The sequence below is a fragment of the Pseudorasbora parva genome, chromosome 20, assembly GCF_024679245.1.
Source record: "Pseudorasbora parva isolate DD20220531a chromosome 20, ASM2467924v1, whole genome shotgun sequence".
Classification (NCBI taxonomy): Eukaryota; Metazoa; Chordata; class Actinopteri; order Cypriniformes; family Gobionidae; genus Pseudorasbora; species Pseudorasbora parva.
In genome coordinates, this window is record NC_090191.1 from 36841199 (window position 1) to 36862571 (window position 21373).

A 21373-nucleotide genomic window follows, 5' to 3' on the forward strand; every position below is an offset into this window, starting at 1 on the left:
TTGTTTTATCATCCGCCATATGAAAATAAAATATAAAAGTTTTATTACTTTGAAAAGCACCTTAAACAACAAACTTACAGGGTATCATTCAAAACTGAGGGATGAGATACATGCAAAAGTTTAGGCTTATTGGTTTGTTCAAATATGAGGAATAGTAATATCAAGCGCCACTATCTATATGTATAGTGATGTAACTTGAAAATTGCATTACAAACTCCTTAATTTCAGACTAGATGGTTTTATTTTAAGTACTCAAGCCCTTATGTCATTGTCTCAGTTATCTGTTGTAAAATAGCTGAACACAATCAATCCATTTTACTTCTAATGTCATGAAAGACTGAAGCAGGGGATTCAATTTGGCGTTTAAACACAGACTCTTGTTTTATCTGATTGGACGAATGTACATAAAGTGTCTGTACTCTTATTTATGAGTGCGAGTTTAAAGCAGTATCAAAAGTGTAATGGGTTTTCACTTCAGATATCCACACAATTGCTGCCCTCATCCTGAAATTTGAGTTTATAATGTGAGTGATCGTATGGCCTATGGTCCAGAGTAAAATATATTTAACTTTACAACTTTTTTTCCCCTTTCCAAGTGCACATAAAGTGCATTTGTGGGCTAAATTTGCAAAGCCCTGTTCAAAAGCTTTAGCTTGAGATATATTCATTACGGACTTAATCTAATTGTGTAAAATGAAATAATGCAATAGCTGTTTAATGAAGACTAAGCAGAAAATTAGATCAACTTTGACCTTACCCGAACTAATAATACGCAGTTTGAAGGATGACAAAGAAACTTTTGTGTCCACGTTCTCTTCAAGTCAGTGTCATTTATATATATGCGTGTATGTGTGTGTGTGTTGTGACTGTGGAGAACTGCACAGCATCCATGTGCATTTGTGGACATACACAGAGGCACAAGTGTGTCTGATTGTGGCGTAACATGCGTGACACGTTAAAGCAGTCATGGTCTTCTCAAATACAGTGTAAAAGCCTTCAGTCATTACACTGACACTGTGAGGCACATAAATCTTATACTGCTAATTCACACACACATACAAAGATCGTTTATATACAGTTCTATGCTCAACGTTGTAGCATGCACGTTTGCGTTTCACTCTTAGTGTCTTATTTCTCCTCAAGACGTCATTGAACTTTTCTCAAACTTTGTTATATACTTTGTTAGATACTCAAAACAAAGGTTTATTCACAAACCCTTTACATATCAGCTCATCAAGAGTGCTATAAAAGAGGGGGTGAACTTTTCTCCATTATGACTTAATCAAATGAATTGTAATATCCAGACATTTTTAAAAGATGAATACACTGATTTTGTGATTTAAATTGGATCATTGTAATTTCCTTCCACAGACCGAACTCTCCACACTCTCCTCAGCCCAAATTGATTAATCAGCACAGCCTGAGTTGAATTTGATCATGGAGTAGAAGAACAGACGCTAGTACAAAGTGACCAGTGTGGTGGCCTCTCATGTTAAGGATTGAATGAAAGGCCTTGTCCATCTGGCTGAAACAGAGGCTGATCTTCTAGACGGATCCTTCTACTCTCACCTTTGATTTGTGGCATATCAAATGAGGTATTTTTGGGGCATATGGGGAAATTAGTCGCATACAACATGGCTAAACCCACAAGAGAGAGGTTCATTACTACAGGTGCATAATCTACAGTGGCCACTTAAATATGCTTTAGATAACAAAGTGGTATCTATAAACAAATATTGCAAGAGCTTTACTCAGAATGAATGAACTTCACTTTTCTGAGCAATAATTTGAAATGATTTTATTCAACTTGTCTTCATTCATCAATCAAAAAACTAAGGCTGAGTGATTTTATCGATTCTGTAATTAAAAAAAAATTTTTTTGCCACGAGTATCGAAACCCGCAGTGTTTACCCCATAGGGTTAAAATCATGTTTTATTCCAAACTTACTTCATATCACTTTATACCTCATAAGTCGAGTGTTTTAAGCCGGGTGCACACTGTGCGATTTTGCCCACGATTTGGCCATCTGAGACAAATTTAGCAAATCCTAAAAGATTCCTCAGATCCTAGGCTAAAATCTGACGTCTTTGGTCGTTAGTTTGACATGTTCACCGGCAGCCGATTAATAAGCGCTGCGATCAAATTTTACCTCAGACGAAATTCTGGCAGTGTCAGAAGATTTGGCACAGAATCCTGCAGTGTGACTTCTCCTACGACAACAGTCAAATATCTCGGTTTTTCAAGACAAACTATGACCAGAACGAGAGCTAAAAAAAAATTTGTAGCCAGCATTTCAGTCCCGCGTGTAATGCAGCTCACTGTCACCCAACGCGTCATTCATTGATGATATAAAGCTCCGGGTGAGTTTTCTTGTGCGCGTCCGTTTTTAGCGCACCTTAACTATCGTGCAGTCTGACATTAATGACAACTGAGATCTTACAGTGTGACATGGCTTACATCGGGGATCATGTTCGCACAGTCTGACAAGGGACATTCGCAAAGGATTTTGAAAAATCGCAGTGTGCAGGACCCATTACATAACCTTCTGTGATCTCATGTGACTTCGGGTCAAAAAATCTGACAGAAAATACAGAATGATAAAAGCTATGTCAAATAGCATTGCAGTATAGGCCTGATCTATTATGAAAACTTCTCTTGAAACGCACTTCTCATCAGGATCTCTAACAAAAGCTTGCAGAGACTGCAGTGTGTTCAGAATAGTGCAGAAAGGATCCTGTTGAGAGTTCGAAAATTCGATCCCATCACACCCTTTCTCCATTCACTTCACTGGCTTCCTGTTTCTGCCAGGATTGAATATAAGGTCTCCCTTCTAACCCACCAGTGCATCTATGGAAATGCCCCTTTCTATCTGAAAGAACTACTGCTCGATCACTTCGTTCAACAAACTCAAACCACCTCTATCTTCCCTAGACTAAGCTCAGCACTATGGGTGATTGGGCTTTCTGTTCTGCCGCTCCTCGGATTTGGAATGCCTTACCCGACCATCTGAGGGCACCTCAAGCTCTTGAGACTTTTAAAAAAGGACTTAAAACATTTCTTTTTGGGAGAGCTTATGTCTTTTAGCTATTAAATCTATTAGTAGTTTCCCATTTTTTGAGATTTGTTCCAAATGTAAAGTGCAATACAAATAAAATGTATTATTATTAACATGGCATAAAGAACACAGACAAACCATATAATGTCACAATTGTGTGTTTATTGCAAGCGGCAACCTCCTGCGATCTCTCTTGAAGCCAATACGGAAGGAATGTAAACTGTAGTTCCTTAACTGGCCACTAGGGACAGGCTCCAGAAGGGAGCAGAATCTCATTGAGCCACATGTTAAAATTCTCAACTTTACAGCAGAAAAAAACATGTTTACAGCCTGGTACAAATTGTGGTTTTGGCCTATAATGCTAATTTTGATCTTCATGACAACTGTGAGGGGGGTGAATTTTTTTATAACTCATTTGTTTACATTGCATAAAGCCTTAAAGTTCTGCATAATTAAGGGCGTGGTTACAGGTGGATATGCATTTGTCTGCCATCTATAGTCATTGCGTCACCTCAGCTCCGCGCACATCTCGCCTACAAGAACTTATACGGTTTCATAAAAGCTATTTATTTGTTTTAAAGTGTAATCATCTCAGAAATGTTTTTTATTATTCTGTCAGGCGATTTTATTATTATCTCAAACCGATTCAAATTTAATTTGGTTTGGACATTTTTATTTAGACTGAGGTGTTTATATGGAGCTATAGACCGTAAAAAAATGCGCTATACATGGCAATTTAAAAACTGGAGTTTATTTATAGTTCGATTGCGGATATTTCACGTCATGTTCGAATGCATATTCGAATATCGAATATAAAAAGTGACAGCCCTACTATTCATGACATCTCATTATTTACATGGCGGAATTAGCAAACGGAAAGATTGAACGCTTCTCCAGAGAGGAATCCTTTTATTTTTTATATTTATTTTTTTAGTGTGCTGCTGCACGTCCCTGGGTGTGTAATAAACAGAGTGTATGCATGTTGTTCCCCGCCTATAGGTGCATATTACTAACGTCCTTTATATGACACAAAAAAAGTACTGCAGCATTAACTTTAGACCAGGTTTTTATTGGTCAATAGCGCCAACAATACGCCTGAACACACCTCATTTTCAGACCAGCACGCCCATGGGCGAACAAATTGATGTGAGTGCATTTGCTATTTAAACGTGAATTGTTAAATGCATCGGGCTGAAACTAGCCAAAAACAACTGGCGTCGCATTCCATACCTATTTGCCTTTTTTGCACTCTGTAATATAGATAGATAAATACTGTTTTGATAGTTAAGTGGTAGACTAATCACAACAGACTGGGCCGTCTGATCAATCAGAGCAGAGTAGGCTTAGAAAGGTGGGCTTTAGAGACTGAATCTTTGGACTAGCCATTTTTGGACTCTTTTAGAAAAAAAGGTGCTGCTGCAATGTTGTTACATATGTGTTATCTGTGATCCTGATTTCCTATGATCTGATTAGTTCATTTGGTTCCACCTGTGTTCAAGGTTAATACATTTTTTTCATTCTAGGGCACCTTTAAATATTTCTCATTATTAACTTTATTTCTTGTAATTGTAACTAAAATGAATTATATTAATTATAGCCTACTAAAATTATATTTATGATATTGAATATTTCTTATAATCGTGACTTTATTTTACTTACTATTGTTTTGTTTTTCAGAATAACATTATTTATTATAGATTATTTGAACTATTTCTTATTATTATGACTTCATATCTTTTCAATTGAAACTTTATTTCCCAAAATTGTGGCTTTATATCTCACAACAGTGTTATTATTTAACATTACTGTAACTTTATTTCTTGTGATTGCGTTTTTTTTTTACGACTTTAATATGAATATAACATTTGAATATTTTACATTTACTAGTCTATTATGTATATGCACAATATTTAACTGAATATTGAAGACAGGGGACACTGATATCATACTATGGCCTAAAATTCTTGAGATGCTTATTTACAACAAAAACACCCAAATAAATAATTTTAAACCAATGAAATATGCCAACTGATTCATAACTTCCTGTTTTCCATTTCATAATTACTAGATAAGGATTTCACTCACCAATAGCTACGTCTAATGCCTAAAATCAGTTTTATATATCAAAATGTACTAAGTTACTTAGTAAATTGTGTAAAGTGGAGCAAAATATTGTGTTGGTAGATATTAAGCAGACTCTAATGTCCGCTAGTTGGCATGTATTTTGTATTTGTTGTATACGTTACTGGGTAAGTAAAGTGTCTAAAGTGGACTATCAAACTAACTTTTGACCTTAATGGTAAATGCTGAGATTAATGTTAACATAGATTAGTAAATGCTCTATAATTATTGTTCATTGTTAGTTTCTGATATCTAATGCTTTCCTGTAGCTCAAACTGTAGAGTGTGGCGCTAGCAACGCCAAGGTCATGGGTTCGATTCCCAGGGAAAGCAAGAACTGACAAAAATGTAAAATGTCTACCTTAAAATGCAATGTAAGTCGCTTTGGATAAAAGCGTCTGCCAAATGCGTAAATGTAATGTGATTTAATTTATGTTAAGATATGAAACCTTAATGTAAAGTCTTACCAATATTTGAAGTTTAATTACTTTTTGGGAAAAGTACATATTTCTTCAGTTTTCAACCAGTAACATTCATATATGATGAGAATACTAATATCAATTGTGAGTCATTTGAGCTAAAGGAATAGTTCATTTGTTTTCCTTTTTGAACTTGTAAAGCAGAATTTTCACATCTCCTGAAGTCTTTTGAATTCCTATAAACCAGCGTAATGGAATTGATGGCTGACAAATGGTGAAACTGTAATTTTTTTCACCACGCCACCACAATGACTAACAATAACACACCCTGTTGAAAGGAATCCCACATTCTTGAGGAGCTTTCACTTTTTTACTCATCTTGTTTCCCTCTCAGCTGAGTACATGTGTGACGTTAACGTGAGACGATGCTTCTCTTTTCATCACTGCAGGGTGCTGCTCAAACCAAAAGCCTGACTTTAAGACCTATTAGGTTATTAAGTGCCTGATATGGCACACCCAGATAAGGGAAAACCACTACAGTCAGTCCTATAGCAGTCCGAACTACGTTGGGGATACGAGTAGCTGCTTCAGAGAGGGGGCTGGAGGGCATCCGTCTGAGCATAACTGTTTTAAGGAATTTTTCCTCATCACGTGCTGGTAACTGGAACATGTAGAGCATGTAGACTGCGGCAATTGAGTTTCGTCCACATGTGCGTGAGCAGAGCTAATTGCATGTGATACGCAAGGACAGGTCGCGAGACGTGACATTCTGAGCCACAACAAAGACAATGAAAGCACCATTGTAAACGCACATGCTTTTGTTTACACACTTTAACAAGAGATCTACAGCATGCAATCTAGCTCAAAAAAATGTACTTCCCATCTGATGTTGACAGAACCTTCTCGTTAATTTTAGATTAATTAAATTATAGAGATATTAGATACAACCTTTTTCTTTTCTTTTTTTTTGACATTTACGACTTTTATAGATGCATGTCGTTATAAGAGATATAAATTATAGATGATTAGAGATTAGTAAATTACTGAAGTATTTGTCTTTTGTTTATTTATATGATCAATATATAAAAGCCCATTACCTAAGTAGCCAAATTAGCATTTTTTTTTCCTAAATGTTTTATAGAAATTAGATGAATTTCCATATCAGGACTGTGATCTTATGGCTGGTGTCCAAACTAACTTGCTTTAGAAGATTTTTAACTGAAAATATGAAGCGTAAAATGGCCCATCACTATAACACATGCAACACCAATGATACAATTATGTGAATTAAATTAGCCAGATTGAATTTACTTTGTCAAATGTAGCATAACATTGACACGACATTAAATATGGTTTTCATTATACACCTAGTTTGTAATGTGATCTTTCATTACAGATTAATTTGATGCAACAGGACAGACTTTAAAGCATTTAAAGTTTGCAGTTTGCATATATTTGCACTTGCTTCAAAATAATAAACTTTATATTATACGGGATAAACCAGCATATAAGCAATAGCGCAACCACACTACAGATTACCTATTTCATGATCTAGTAAACAAAATATTAAATGCTCAGTTGACTTACCTGACCGTACCAGTTATATTCCAGCATTTTGATTTTATAGGTGATATTGCACTCAAAAGCCAAATGTTCGCTCTCTATGGCACAACAATATCATGCATTTACTTGTGTAGACTCATCTACGGGTCCCTCTAAGCCATCGACACACACCACAAGCCCGTTTAGCACTCCTAAGCTTACGACCTGTTGATAATGAACCTGAACCCATTATTTTGAGTCAATGAATTGAAAGAAATGGGGCAAGGAATGAAAGCCACAGGGCCAATTACTGATGCTCTTTGATGTATTATTCTCCCTCCCTCACTCACTCAAATGGATCTGCACATTTTGTCTTCATCCTCTGTTTTTCATTAATTATTTTGCTTGGGGTCAAAGTTCGACTGGCTAATTGTGCAGACGGTTCAGCTTCGAGAATGGCAGTGATTCTCCAAAAGCTGACACTCTCTCTAGCTGTGCTCAGACACCTTGCATTATGCCAATTAATCCAATTCTGTGATTTTTTTTTTTTTTTTTTTTTTTTTTTTCCCTTTCTTGTTCAACCTCTCTTTCTGTCCCTTCATCATCTTAAAATCTTAAGTCATTGGGGCACCTTGGACTGGTTGGCAGATTGTTAGGTCAACTAATAGTTTAGTGTTGGTGACACATGGAGAACTTTATTTTACATACTGTATTCCAACACATAACTTACCGGAACTGGGGAAAAACATTTTTGTGTGTGTGGGCATGTTTTTGTGAAATATCAGGACACAGATGTGTATAATGACATGGGTATGACACAGGTATTACCAGGAGAGGGCAAAATATGAGGAAATTACCCATGTCTCCACTTTTCAAAATGCTTGTAAATCATACAGAGTGAGTTTTTTTGAGAAAGTAAAAATGCAATGTTTCCTGTAATGGGTAGGTTTAGGGGCAGGGGCAGTGTAGGGGGCTGGAAAATACGGTTTGTATAGTATAAAAACCATTATGCCTATAGAATGTCCCCACATTTCATAAAAACAAATGTGTATGTGGAGGGGTGGGGGGCATGTTTTTCTATCCTGGTGGAGACTTCAACCTGAATGCACACTGACTCACCGTGGGGACCTAAATTGAGGGGGTTGCCAGGGATACATGGAACAAGATAACCCAAGATTATGTTAGCTCAGGGATAAAACATGCCCACAAGAAAGCACAATAAAAGAGCTGCATATTAATTTATAAAACAAAAGATAAAATCACACGTATTGGAATGCAATACATTCACCCTTATTATTGCTGATAAAGTCGCCTTTCATCACTCGCTTTCAGTTCCTGCTTAGTGTTTGGGTTTAAATGTATGGCATCTTCTGTGATCAATACATCCTAGTTTCTCTTATCTTGCATATTATATTTTTAAGAAGCTCGGTTCTACCACGAAAAAAAACATAAAAGATAATTGCGACTTTTTCTCTCCCAATTCAGACTTTTTTCCCCTCGCAATTTAGAGTTTACATCTAGCAAATGTAGAGATATAAACTTGCAATTGCAAGTTATAAAGTCCATACATTTTCTCTCATAAGTGGCAATTACCTTTTTTTGGATTTATTTACTAAAATAAAAAGCCTGTTGGGGACTATAACCTGTTTGGAAACCCTCTCATTGTCAGAGGATTCCACAAGGATTTAAGAAACAAAAGAAATAGTATTCTAGAGCTTAACTTTGCACAATGGGACAAATAGAGTACTCTGAATGAGATTAGGAAATGCTAATGACGTTTTCCTCTGATCTTGATTGACATTTATCTGCTAAATTTACTTACAGAAAGCATTGACTGACCTTAATGGATAATACATGCAACTTTTTTCTGCTTTATAGATAAACTGTATCAAAATTTTAAACTATCTGAAATTGGTATGTGAATGGAAAATTAACAATTTTTCACTACTTCATGGTTTTAAGTTATTTTATTTTATTTATTTATTTATTCCTTATTTAATTTCAGTTTAGTCTAGGGACTCTTGCACCTTGACTGGAGAGGAACTCCTGTGTCCCTTTCAGTCATTTTGTCTAAAAGACGCCAGCGACTAATCAGTGTGGCTGAGCCGTGATTCTGAGACGTTGGCCTGAGGGTTTTGTGATGAGCCCTGGTGATACACCACATTAAGGGCCACAGTGGCCCTGTTTGATACATGTTTCATGTCCCATCAAACACAGAAATGGACTCTCACTGGTCAGAGACCAGAGGTCAGTTGGGACATGCAGATAATATCTTTGAAGACAAGAAGAGTCTGGTCCTCCTGCCTTTTACCGTTTAATCAATACGATCAAAGCAATTCTATGTAGTGGAAAGTCACATGCAAGATCTGTCTCATAACAACAGACAACTGTGACACTGTTTCCATTAATTATTCATCAGGTTCATGTTTGTACTTTATACTGTATTAGCATTATAAGAGTTAAAGGGTTAGTTCACCCAAAAATTAAATTTATGTCATTAAATTCCCGTAAGACCTTCGTTCATCTTCGGAACACAGTTTAAGTATTTATAACTAGTCAGAGAGCGTATCTAAGTGTATACACAAGAAGAGAAATGCGGAAGAGAAGACAATGCTGAATAAAGTCGTAGTTTTTGTTATCTTTGGACCAAAATGTATTTTCGATGCTTCAAGAGATTCTAATGAACTAACTGATGTCACAAATGGACTACTTTGATGATGTTTTTATTCCCTTTCTGGACATGGACAGTAAAGTGTGCCTACACTTAGATGCGCTGTCAGACTAAATATAAAATATCTTAAACTGTGTTCCGAAGATGAACGGAGGTCTTACGGGTGTGGAATGACATTAGGGGGAGTCATTAATGACACATTTTATTTTTGGGTGAACTAACCCTTTAATATTTATCATATTTTTATTGTTGTTATTAAATAATAATTATTTTTAACATTTCAAATACTCATTTATAATATATTATTATTTTTAGTAAAGCAATAATAAAAGTATTTTTTAAAACCTATTTAGCCCTTTTTCGTGTACTCATGCACAATGTATTTTTCACCGGGAAAGCTCCTATAAGTGTAATAAAATAAATAAATAAATAAATATGTTTGCGTTTGGAAAAAATAGAAATTGCTCCACAGAAGCCTTTCTAAAATCAGTGTGAGATTTTTCTGACTAGGGGAATATTTCGTGAAAATGTATCACATCCTCACATATTGTCATTATAATGCCAAAATATCATTACCGTAATCTGAACCAAGTTTAAGTTATTTATACATCATATTTGTTGCATGTCCTGTCCAATTAAAATAATCTTTATTACAGTTTTTGTTCTGTTGCACAGTACAGTAGTGCTTGAAATATGATCAGTATTTTTGTCAGATTAAGAAATCTGCTTACTTTCAAGCTCAAGCACAAACAGCCGTGTGGCAGATGTACACATTCTGAAGTTTTATTATACTGTCAGATTTTATTAAAAAGAAAAAGTAAAACCTTTACTGCTCGTAATAATCCCTGCACACTTAAATAGACCCCCTCCCTCCTTACGTCCACTGTCTAGCCCTCTGGCCAGATCAAGCCTCGCAGGTGCCCCGGGGCACAACGCTCTGCCCTGCTCAAGGCTAAAAGCCCACACTAGCATATATTCCATGCATTCAACCTTTTTCCTTTGAATCCTATTAGTGGCTGAACATGGTTTAACTGAAAAAGACTGCCGACTTCACTCAATTAGGCCTAATAGGATTACAGGGCTGGTATGGGCCGGGTGGTTTAAATAAGACAAGAATTTTGGCAGACACCTGCTACATGTACTGCATTAATCTTATAAAGTTGAGTATGCTGGCTTGTTAATGGGGATTGCACATGCCAGGACTTCAGTTGCCATCTTTGTTGAGGCAAGTATGAAGCTTGTGATGAAATTACTGTTCACTTGTTTCAGGCCTATTCAGCACATCTGGTATTCGGGCATTTTATGTTGTGCTCCAAAGCCTGTGTGTATCATCAGAAAATCATGCATTTGAAATTTTCAATTGATTATACACTACCAGACAAAAGTTTGGAAACATTACGTTTTTTTTATGTTCTTGAAAGTAGTCTTTTAGGGCCAGATTTCCTAACAGCTTGCGCCAGCACAAACCCTCTTTTGCCCGTTTAAAAGAACTTTCAGGATTTACTAAAGACACGCAGTGAAAAATCTGAGATGAAAAGGCATGGGCAGTTATTTTTGCGGGTGACCATATTGTTGCATATGCATTTGTAGGAGTTTCCTTTTCAGACGCAAAAGTTATGGGAGGAGAGTATTTAAATAATGCAAGGCGATTTACTAATCTTTATGCTCATCAATTTACTGGTGTTTGCGCCATTATTTGCCACCCAAAAAATACAAATAATAATTACAGCATTCATTATGGAAATGATCCTGCTGCATCTGTGTTCTTTAATTTGCGCTTCGTCAGTAGATTGCACGCTGAAATTTCACTCCCATCGGTGCTTTTATAGAATTGCACTCACGCTAATTTGCCTAGTTTAGTAAGTATGGCCCTTAAATGTCACTAAGGCTGTATTTATTTGGTTTAAAAATACAGTAAAAACAGTAAAGTACTGTGAAATTATTACAATTTAAATTTTAAAATAATTTATTACTGTGATGCCAATGCAGAATTTTCAGAATCCTTACTCCAGTCATGATCTTTCAGAAGTTATTCTAAGATCATTTCTTGTTATTGGAAATCATGATACACTACCATTCAAAAGGCTGGGGTAAGATGATAAAATGCAGCAAAGACATTTATGGAATTCATTGTGAATGTCTTATGAAATATTACAAAACAAAATAATATTTATAATAACTGCTGTTCTTTTAAACTTTCTATTCATCACAGAATCTTAAAAAAAATAAATAATCAGTTTCCACAAATATATTAAGCAATACAGCTGTTTAAAAGTAATAATAAGAAATGTTTCTTTAGCACCAAATCATCATATTAGAATGATTCTCAACGATCACGTGACAATGAAGACTTGAGTAATTTATTATTTCCTTTATTGTTTTCTGATATAATAATATAATTTGAATAGTTCAGCCATGAAACTCTTCTCAAGTTCTGATTAAATTGTTTAAATTTACATTTAAAATGCAAAAACGTGAAATTTAAAAAACTTTGTTTAAATTTAACTTGCACAACCAATCCATTTCAAGTATCCATTACTAATTCCCTTTATAGCCACGACGCAGCCAACAGAAAGCACTAATTCTGCACGTTATGCAAATTCTTATTCTAGCCCTCCGCTTCCCCAGCACCACCTGCCTAGATCTGCTTTGGGGGTCTCCCTCTCTCTAGCAGCATTTCCCTTCATTTTATGTTCTAAGCACTGGGCTGTACTTGGTCTGCAGCAGCAGCAGCGTAGCAGAGCTAGTCTGCCAAGACCAACCCTATGTACATGCCGTTTACATTAATAAAATGTTTTAAAAACCTATCCCGAAATGTCATAACTGAAATAATAATAACAGATGCTATAGACTCTTTTGACCTTTTGAGTTCCATCTTTCAGAGAGATAAACAGGTTTCCATCTCTCCATCCCACATTTGTTTTTTACACGTAATAAATAGAATTTAAGAGGCTGCTGATTTAATCCAAAAAAGAGAACAGTGACGATGACGGACTGAGTCACTCTACTGTCCTGGAAATACCCTCTCTTATGTTGCAATTGATGACTGGCCGTTTGTCATAATCAGTGCTGCTAAAATGGCGTCCTGCTCATTCACAAGGATTGGGTGCAAGTTCATTTTAATGTTCAACTTCTCCATCCATTCTTCCTCCCTCACTTTTATTTCCATCTTTCCATCCTTCCACTTTTTCTTTCATTCTTTTCAGCCGACAATTTAGTTAATCAGAGATATTTTTGCAGCGTTTATAAATGCCACAATGTTCATGCTCCACCTATGCAGACCATGTACACCCTTTCATGGAAACGGTATTCCCTGGTGGCTGTGGCCTCAGGTGGCCATTCTGCCACAAAGCAAAAATGGTTGAGGAATGGTCTGAGGAGCACAACAGCGGTTTAGGTGTTGACTTGGCCTCCAGATTCCCCAGATCTTTTGGATGTGCTGAACAAACTAGTCTAATCCATGGCCTGAGGCCCCACCACACAAATTACACAACTGTGTCAGAGCATCTCCAAAACTGCAGCTCTTGTGACGTGTTCCAGGTCTGCAGTGATCATTATCCATCAAAAGTGGTACAAGGAAGTAAGAGTGGTGAACAGTGGCAGGGTCATGGGCGGCCCAGGCTCATTGATGCACATTAGAAGCAGATTAAGCAGACGAGCTACCGTAGCTAAAATTGCTTAAGAAGTTAATGCTGGTTCTGATAGAAAGGTGTCAGAATACTCAGTGCATTGCAGTTTGTTGAATGCGGAGCTGCATAGCCGCAGACCTGTCAGGGTGCCCATGTTGACCCTGTCCACCATCGAAAAGTGCCAACAGTGGGCACATGAGCATCAGAAATGGACCACAGAGCAATAGAAGAAGGTGGTCTGGTCTGATGAATCACGTGGATTACCAGGTGTGTGCGCGTCGCTTACCTGGGGAACACATGGCATCAGGATGCACAATGGAAAGAAGGCAAGTTGGCAGAGGCAGTGTGATGCTTTGCCCAATGTTGTGCTGGGAAACCTTGGATCCTGCTAGGGATGTCACAAGTACCGGTACTTTGGTACTGAAATTGATGATACCAGCATTTCTGTGGTACCGACTCCTGAGTATATCCGGTACCCGCAGCTGCGTTCAGTCCGTGTAAATCTATTTGTAAGGCTCCAGACTGTAGCCAAATATATACTAGTGTATGTGAATATTAAACTGCAAAACACCATTTAAAAAGTAGGCTACTCCTGCATGTTCTGCGTGAATGACGGGCGACGATGCGCGGGTGCACACACAGATGCGTGCAACACTTGCTGTCTTTGTAGTCTCTGCCAACTGCTGTGTGTCACTACATGAGGACACAAACGCATCAGCCATCACTACATGAGAATTAATGGTCATATCATGAACACAGACCTTTATGGCATCTAATGAAAATAACAGTCTTTAAAAGTTTATGTATTATTTACTTATAATGATTATCATAATAAATAAACTAATAAATAAAAACATTGAAAAATAGTTACACAAAATAAAAATAACATTTTGCTGTGGTACCAAAATTGGTACAGAGTACCAAAACCTTTTTATGGTATTGGTACCGACAACTGGAATTTTGGTACTGTGACATCCGTTCATATGTTACTTTGACACGTACCGCCAACCTAAGCGTTGTTGCAGACCTACATGTAAAAATTTGTGGTAACAACTGACCGATTTCAGTCGCTGCTTCAGCAGCGTAGGGGGCGGGCTTTAGATTCTAGACAGCATTTTGATTGGACAGAAGATTTGACGAGAAGGTGAAGTCTGCGATGATGTCACCAAAATCTGAGATTCTTTTTTACGGAAGTGAGAGACTATAAATTTTGAATGCTCATATTCTCTTAAATGCAAATTTTGTCATAGTTTTGGAACATATCAGCTTATTTATAACTTTAAGGCTAACACAGTCATACTAAAAGCTAAAAAACTTCAATTTTGATTTCAGTGGACCTTTAATTGAGCCTTTCCACGGTATGGACTGTTTTGAACACTCGCGCCAGTGTACGCTACAACTGTCTGTCTCCATTAGAGATCTCTTGACCTACCCTCCCTCCTGCCAGTCCAGTGGGCTGCAGGATGTCACACTGAGTTTGGGTCTGAGCCAGACGGGGTGGGTGGTCTCCTTCACAGTCTGCTTTGGTCCTATTAGTCAGTAGGGAACAAACAGCACCCCTGAAATAACACTTACACACACACACCCATCTCCGTCTCCCATAATACATCTTCCCATAACCCCTTGGCTCAAACTGACCTGCCTCTGATACATTCAAGATAAACCTCATATGTGGGGGGCGTGTAGATACACAATTATAGATCTGTGTCTTCTTGAGTGAAAGTGTGTGTGTGTATATGTCTGCTGTAGCCTCAAGGGACAGCAGGCTTCTGAGAGACCAGCCTCTTTCTTCCAAACTCAGGTAGTCTTGCAGTGTTTGAAATACACAGATCCACACCAAAACACAGACGCACACACACTTTAACACATGAAAGGCCTCTTGTGGACCAGAGCAAACACAAGGCAGCTTTGATGTGCTCTAGCCTCTTCTATTCCGTTTCACACACCCACCCTAAAACTGACTTTTGCTTTGCTTCTCTGTCTGAAAATCTAATTTCTATCTTTTTCCTTGTGACAGATTAAAAGGACAAACGGCTTGTGTAGACTGTACAGTTAAACAATGACCATGTCTATATGCAAATATAATAAGTCTTTATATAGTCTTTAGTATGTGTATATATATATATATGCAGGGCTTGACATTAACTTTTTTGCTTACCAGCCACTGTGGTTAGTGGTTTTCCAAAGTTACTAGCCAATCAGAATTTTCAGTGGACAAAATTTTGTTGTTTGGAAACTTGTTGTTGTCTATATGTAAATGACCACTGTACACACCCAAATCAAGTCTACATCATATGTATAACATGACAGGTCATCAAATGGGCCTATATAGCTCTTATAAGGTTATGTAAAGCTCCTTAATCTACAGAGAAACACTACCAGTTGCTCGTCTGAAAAAAAAAAAAAAAATTGGTGTAAATATAATCTCAACTATTATCTCTGTAAATATATTTTCACCCGACACCCAGATAAACACAAGTGAGTTTTATGACGGTAAGTCATTCTCTTCAAATGCTATTGAAGTTAGAAACGTGCATGCCAATGTTGTATGTAACTTTAGAGACGGTCCCTAAATTCACGAATATCGAAAGTCTAACCAACTTTATGCCAGTCATATCAGATGCGCTATGGTTCTCCTATGGTTTGTTTAAAACTTTTTTCGCTGCTGAAATAGAACAAAAACAGTCCACAACTGTATGATGATTTAATCTCCTGCATACATCGCACATTCATCTCTGCTTTTAGTGCAGAATTGATTATTAAACATCACATTCATTAACTCAATAGAAACTCAATTGGTTATAATGTGCAACGTATTTATAAAAGACGTTTTTTGAGAGGACTATAATAAGTTCAACTGCCAAAGTGGCTAGTGGGAGTGACTGTTACACGCCACAGCCGAAATTGTTGCAGGGCGCATTATCCTGCTGAAAGAGGCCACAGCCACCAGGGAATACCGTTTCCATGAAAGGGTGTTCATGGTCTGCGACACCGCTTAGTGTTACATGTCAAAATAACATCCATATGAATGGCAGGACCCAAGGTTTCCCAGCAGAACATTGTCCAAAGCATCACACTGCCTCCGTTGCTTGCTTTCTTTCTCTCCTGCATCCTGGTGCCATATGTTCCCCAGGTAAGTAACGCACACGCAACCGGCCATCCCCATGATGTAAAAGAAAACGTGATTCATCAGACAGGCCACCTTCTTCCATTGCTCAGTGGTCCCATTCTGATGCTTACTATTGACATATTGGCAGTGGACAGGGGTCAGCATGGGCACTCTGACTGGTCTGCGGCTATGCAACCCCATACACTGCGATGCACTGTGTATTCTGACACCTTTCTCTCAGAACCAGCATTAACTTCTTGAGCAATTTTAGCTACAGTAGCTCGTCAGTTTGATCGGACCACACAGGCCAGCCTTCACTCCCCATGTGAATCAATGAGCCTTGGCTGCCCATGACCCTGTTGCCGGTTCACCAATGTTCCTTCCATGGACCACTTTTAATAGATACTGACCACTGCAGACCGAGAACACCCTATAAGAGCTGCAGTTTTGGAGATGCTCTGACCTACCCATCTGACCTCATCTAGTCATCACAATTTGGTCCATGTCAAACTCAAGCTCTAATCCTTACTCTTGCCCATTTTTTCCTGCTTCTAAAAACACATCAACTTTAAAGACAATGTTCACTTGCTGCCTAATATATCCCACCCACTAACAGGCGCTGTGATGCTCTAGGTGCACATTAAAACTGAACTAGCAGTGCACTTGATGACTTCATTGGTGCCGGTTCAATGAAAGAGCTTAAAATATGAGTACACTAGTTAACGGGTTAAAGTATCAGTTTTGATGTTAATATTTATTCACCATAGGCTACGGTTGAACTGGACACTATTTTCTCCCGTTATTTCATTGCGAGCTTCAAAGAAAATGCATTGAATTATTTTGCCACAATAACCGTGGTGTGAAATCGAATATCGTGATAGCCCTAATGACGGCCCTAAAAGTAACTGTGTGTGAGTGTGTTTATTATTTATTGTGTATTTAATTAATTTAAACAATATAAGATGTACTCAAACTGTGCCTAGATTTGAGAATGTTAGATATTTCAATATGAGTTTAAATATTTAGCAATATTTTGCTTTTTTATATAGCATATATTTATATTTAGCCATTATATTTCTCTCCTGAGCTATTCAAAAGCACCTCCAAGCAAAAAACTAAAACTAAAGAAAGGGATAAGAAAATGCGTATGAATGAAAAAGAAGTGATGAATCATATAAAGAAACTCACACTCAGGTTCAGGACCTTTACTTTTTACAGTCAAAATAAACACTTGTCGAATGTGACTACTGTGATTACAGATCTTGTGTTCTGTCAGCACATAGTGTGGAATTACACTCCGAAACAAACCCACCAGCAAATCCACAGCATCGGAATTCCAGACAAATGAGTCCTGGGACACAAAGGGCTGTTTGGGTGGTTTCTGGCTCAAATGTGCGGACATAGGCATGCGTCTATAATCACATTACTGCATGAAGTATCAATGTGGCAGAAACGAGAAAAAAGCCTCTGATTTTGTACAATGCAGTTCACACACATATTAACTAATACATATGCATGTAACAAGTGTGCCTAATAAAATCATAGTAATTATTTTTTCCTGTTATCTAAGAATTTTTTTATATAGACTTTAAACTGCATTATTTTATTTTATTTAGTTTTAATTTCTGAAGCACATTGAATGTGACCCTGTCATTGACCATGTCTTTAAAATGGGGCTAGGCTATATGGCCAAAAAATCATATCTCTGTATTTTTTGGTTGAATGGTGATACGCGATATATATCCTGGTATTTTCTAAGTTCTTCTATTTGGATAAATAGAAGAAAATCTGTATTAAAAAAATCTTTAATAAGACTTTTATTTCACATCCTGCCCAGTGATGTCCTAAAAAAAACTATGTTCATATTGAAGGCTATAAAAAAAATACAGTGAATGTAATGTAGGCTATGCAATATATTATGTGCAAATTGGGGATTTACAATCAAAAAACAAAATGAATCATTTAGCTTTTAAATTCACTAAACTAAAAATGAAAATGAAAACAAAAGCATAGCCTATATTTATACCATTATAACGGTCACATTCATAAAAATATACTTACTTGTAGGTCTAAAATTCCACAATATGGAACATTATTGTCCAACAAGTATTTTAGAAACATGTATATTTTAGTCAGAATTATTTAATTCCTATTCTAAGTGCACTCTTGTCTGTTTGTGTGTGGCGACGCTTGTTCAAGGAAGCCTGCATTTAGCGGAGATCAACTTTCAGAAGGCTCCTCCTCTCCTGACTGCAAAATGACATATTTGCATAACTTTCTAACATTTACAGATATAAGTGTGAAATTTAAGTTATGCACTGAGGAAAGCACCGCATTTACGCATACAAACACATTAAACACCGTAAGTACGTTATTTATCTATCTGTCAGCACAAGTAGCTGATCTCTCAGAGCATCTGACAGGGAAAGCTGCTTTAAACTATATGGGTTAACTATATATAACTATATCCAGTTATTTTGAAGCTCTTAATATAAAGCATGTGTCATATTGAGGACAAATTGTATCACCACTTTCCCTGCATCAGCTCATTCTGCATACTTGGCTATTTTTCAGATGCGTTTGTATCAATCTGCTGTATATCGATAAATGGTATTGCCTTATTCCATATCCTCTCTAAAAAAATATCGATTTATCGTACAAACTCGATATACAGCCCAGCCCTACTTTGAAATATTCAAACATACATTTTAACACATATTTAAACCTTAAATTAATTATAGTCTTGTTTTAATAAAATAAAATGATAATCTAATAAAAATAGTAGATGAATAATCAACTAATAATACTAAAACATTCACAGACATGCTGACTGACGAACTTTATTTCTCTCTCTCTCTTTTTTTTCCAGATCATGTGTGAGTTTCTGCCCCCCTTTACACCAAGGGGTCGTTTTAATATGTGTTATGATGCATGTAACTAAATTAAGACCAGCTCTAATGATACTGCCAGCCCTCTTGTGAGTGTGCTAATAACTGCCAGTCACTAAAATAGAGTGACTTAGTCAACACAAAATCAGAATTTATCCTAGGGTCTCCAAACTCAGTCCTGGAGTGCCGCTGTCACACACACAAAAAAAAAGTAAAAAACAAATGGACACAGCGACCCCATAGACTTCAACGGTTAAAAGAGAAGTCAATTAGAAGCACTCACTTCCTGATTGCTGAGCGTACTGCGCAGCCTCAGACTGAGCTTGACGACGTAGATGTGACGCGAGCAACCTGTCTGACATTTAAGTCTTCAGTTGTGGAAAGTAAACTCTGAATCACATTGTTTAAATGTTTTGTCCTGTTGCTTTTGGCCCACTATGGGCTTCTCCCCATTCTTCTCCCTCGACTTTGTCTCCACGTCCCCCCCGACTGCCTCATAGACAGTCAAAGATAGCCTGCGAGCATCTCCTCCTGTTTATACGGTAATTCCTCTACTGTGCGACAGTATCATGTTGGTTATGATGCAATCGTTAGCCTATTTTTACAAAAACAGCTTCTACGGGCCAATAGTGTAATGTACAATGTAATAGAGCCTTTTATACATTGTTGTGTTTCTTGAGAAATAAACAATTGACAAATGGAGTATTTAAACACCTCAGATGTAAAGTTATTCGCTATTCGATTCGACACCAAAATGAATGGGAGTCAATGGGATGCTAACAGAAGGTGATGGCTTGGTTAGCAATGGGTTAGCAATGGGTGCTGGTTAGCAATGGGTTACAAAGCGTACGCCCCTATGGGTGATATGCTTTCCGGGGGTTGGATTACCCCCTTGGTAAAACACAGTTGAACCAGCCAATCAGGGTCTAAATATTGCCTTGTAAGACAATGATTAGCTGGTTCAGGTGTGTTTATTTGGGGTTGGAGCTAAACTCTGTAGGCAGTGACCCTGACTGAGTTTGGTGACCCCTGCTATAAATGTTATGAATGCATTTAACTCATAGTTACACTTAATTAATATTATCAGTTAAGATACATTTCCATGAAGACATACTTGTCATTGCAAAAAGTAAAACAAGCTGCATTATATTCGATTTAATTCAGTGCAATGTAATATTCTGTTTTTCACCATTAAATGCTATGAAGCAGAGATTTTGCATACCTTCCATCGAGTCCAATGACAGGTTGAGGACTGATTGCTGTGGTAGGGGCCCGGGTTCGGGTTGGTGTAGTAGGAGTAGGGAAAGGAGGAGAATGACGGCCCTGGGGCCCACTGGTTTTGCTGGCTTGCTACATTAGGCGCAGGGGCCACTTGAACACCAGAGAATGACTGGAACATTGCTGGATTCCCAATGCTGCGCGCTGAAAACACAACACGAGAGATGAGAGAGCTGTGAAATGTATTCTGTCACTGTATCCTAACAGCTCATTCACTTTTATTTAGTGTACATTTAAAAAAAAAAAATACATATGTAATTCATATTTAGCCATTTTCAAAACATTTTGCTTAGATTTTCATCTTGAATAAATGACGTGTGAAGTCAGAATCAGTAAAGACATTCAAATCAATTTAAACAAGCCAGTTGAGTGTTCTGTCCCCTACGGTCAATTTTAAATCTCATTTGAGGGATGTTTTCATTTAGCTTGTGATCCAATGTTGCAATGCGCCTTTGTTTAGAGTCACGTCAATGTAGTATGAGATGATTGAAGCGCAGCTGAAATAATAAGAGGCAGCATGCTGCATATATAGTCTCAGTTCAACTGTCACACACAATCAGTGATTTTAGTGTAAAAAGCTAATTGCCTGTTTCAGTCATCTACTTTAAAAGTAGTATTTTCCCATCTGAAAGTGACATGAAAATGTTTTAGTGTTTTAGTG

General features: G+C 37.3%; 1 protein-coding gene across 1 annotated transcript in view; it reads right to left on the reverse strand.

The window, feature by feature from the left end:
* tfec (transcription factor EC) overlaps positions 1–21373 on the reverse strand; it is a 51228-nt gene that overhangs the window by 20269 nt on the left and 9586 nt on the right. The window contains exon 2 of the mRNA XM_067428580.1: positions 20657–20856. Within this exon, the coding sequence (XP_067284681.1) occupies positions 20657–20833 (177 nt within the window). The 5' untranslated portion in view covers positions 20834–20856. The remainder of the gene's footprint in view (positions 1–20656; positions 20857–21373) is intronic.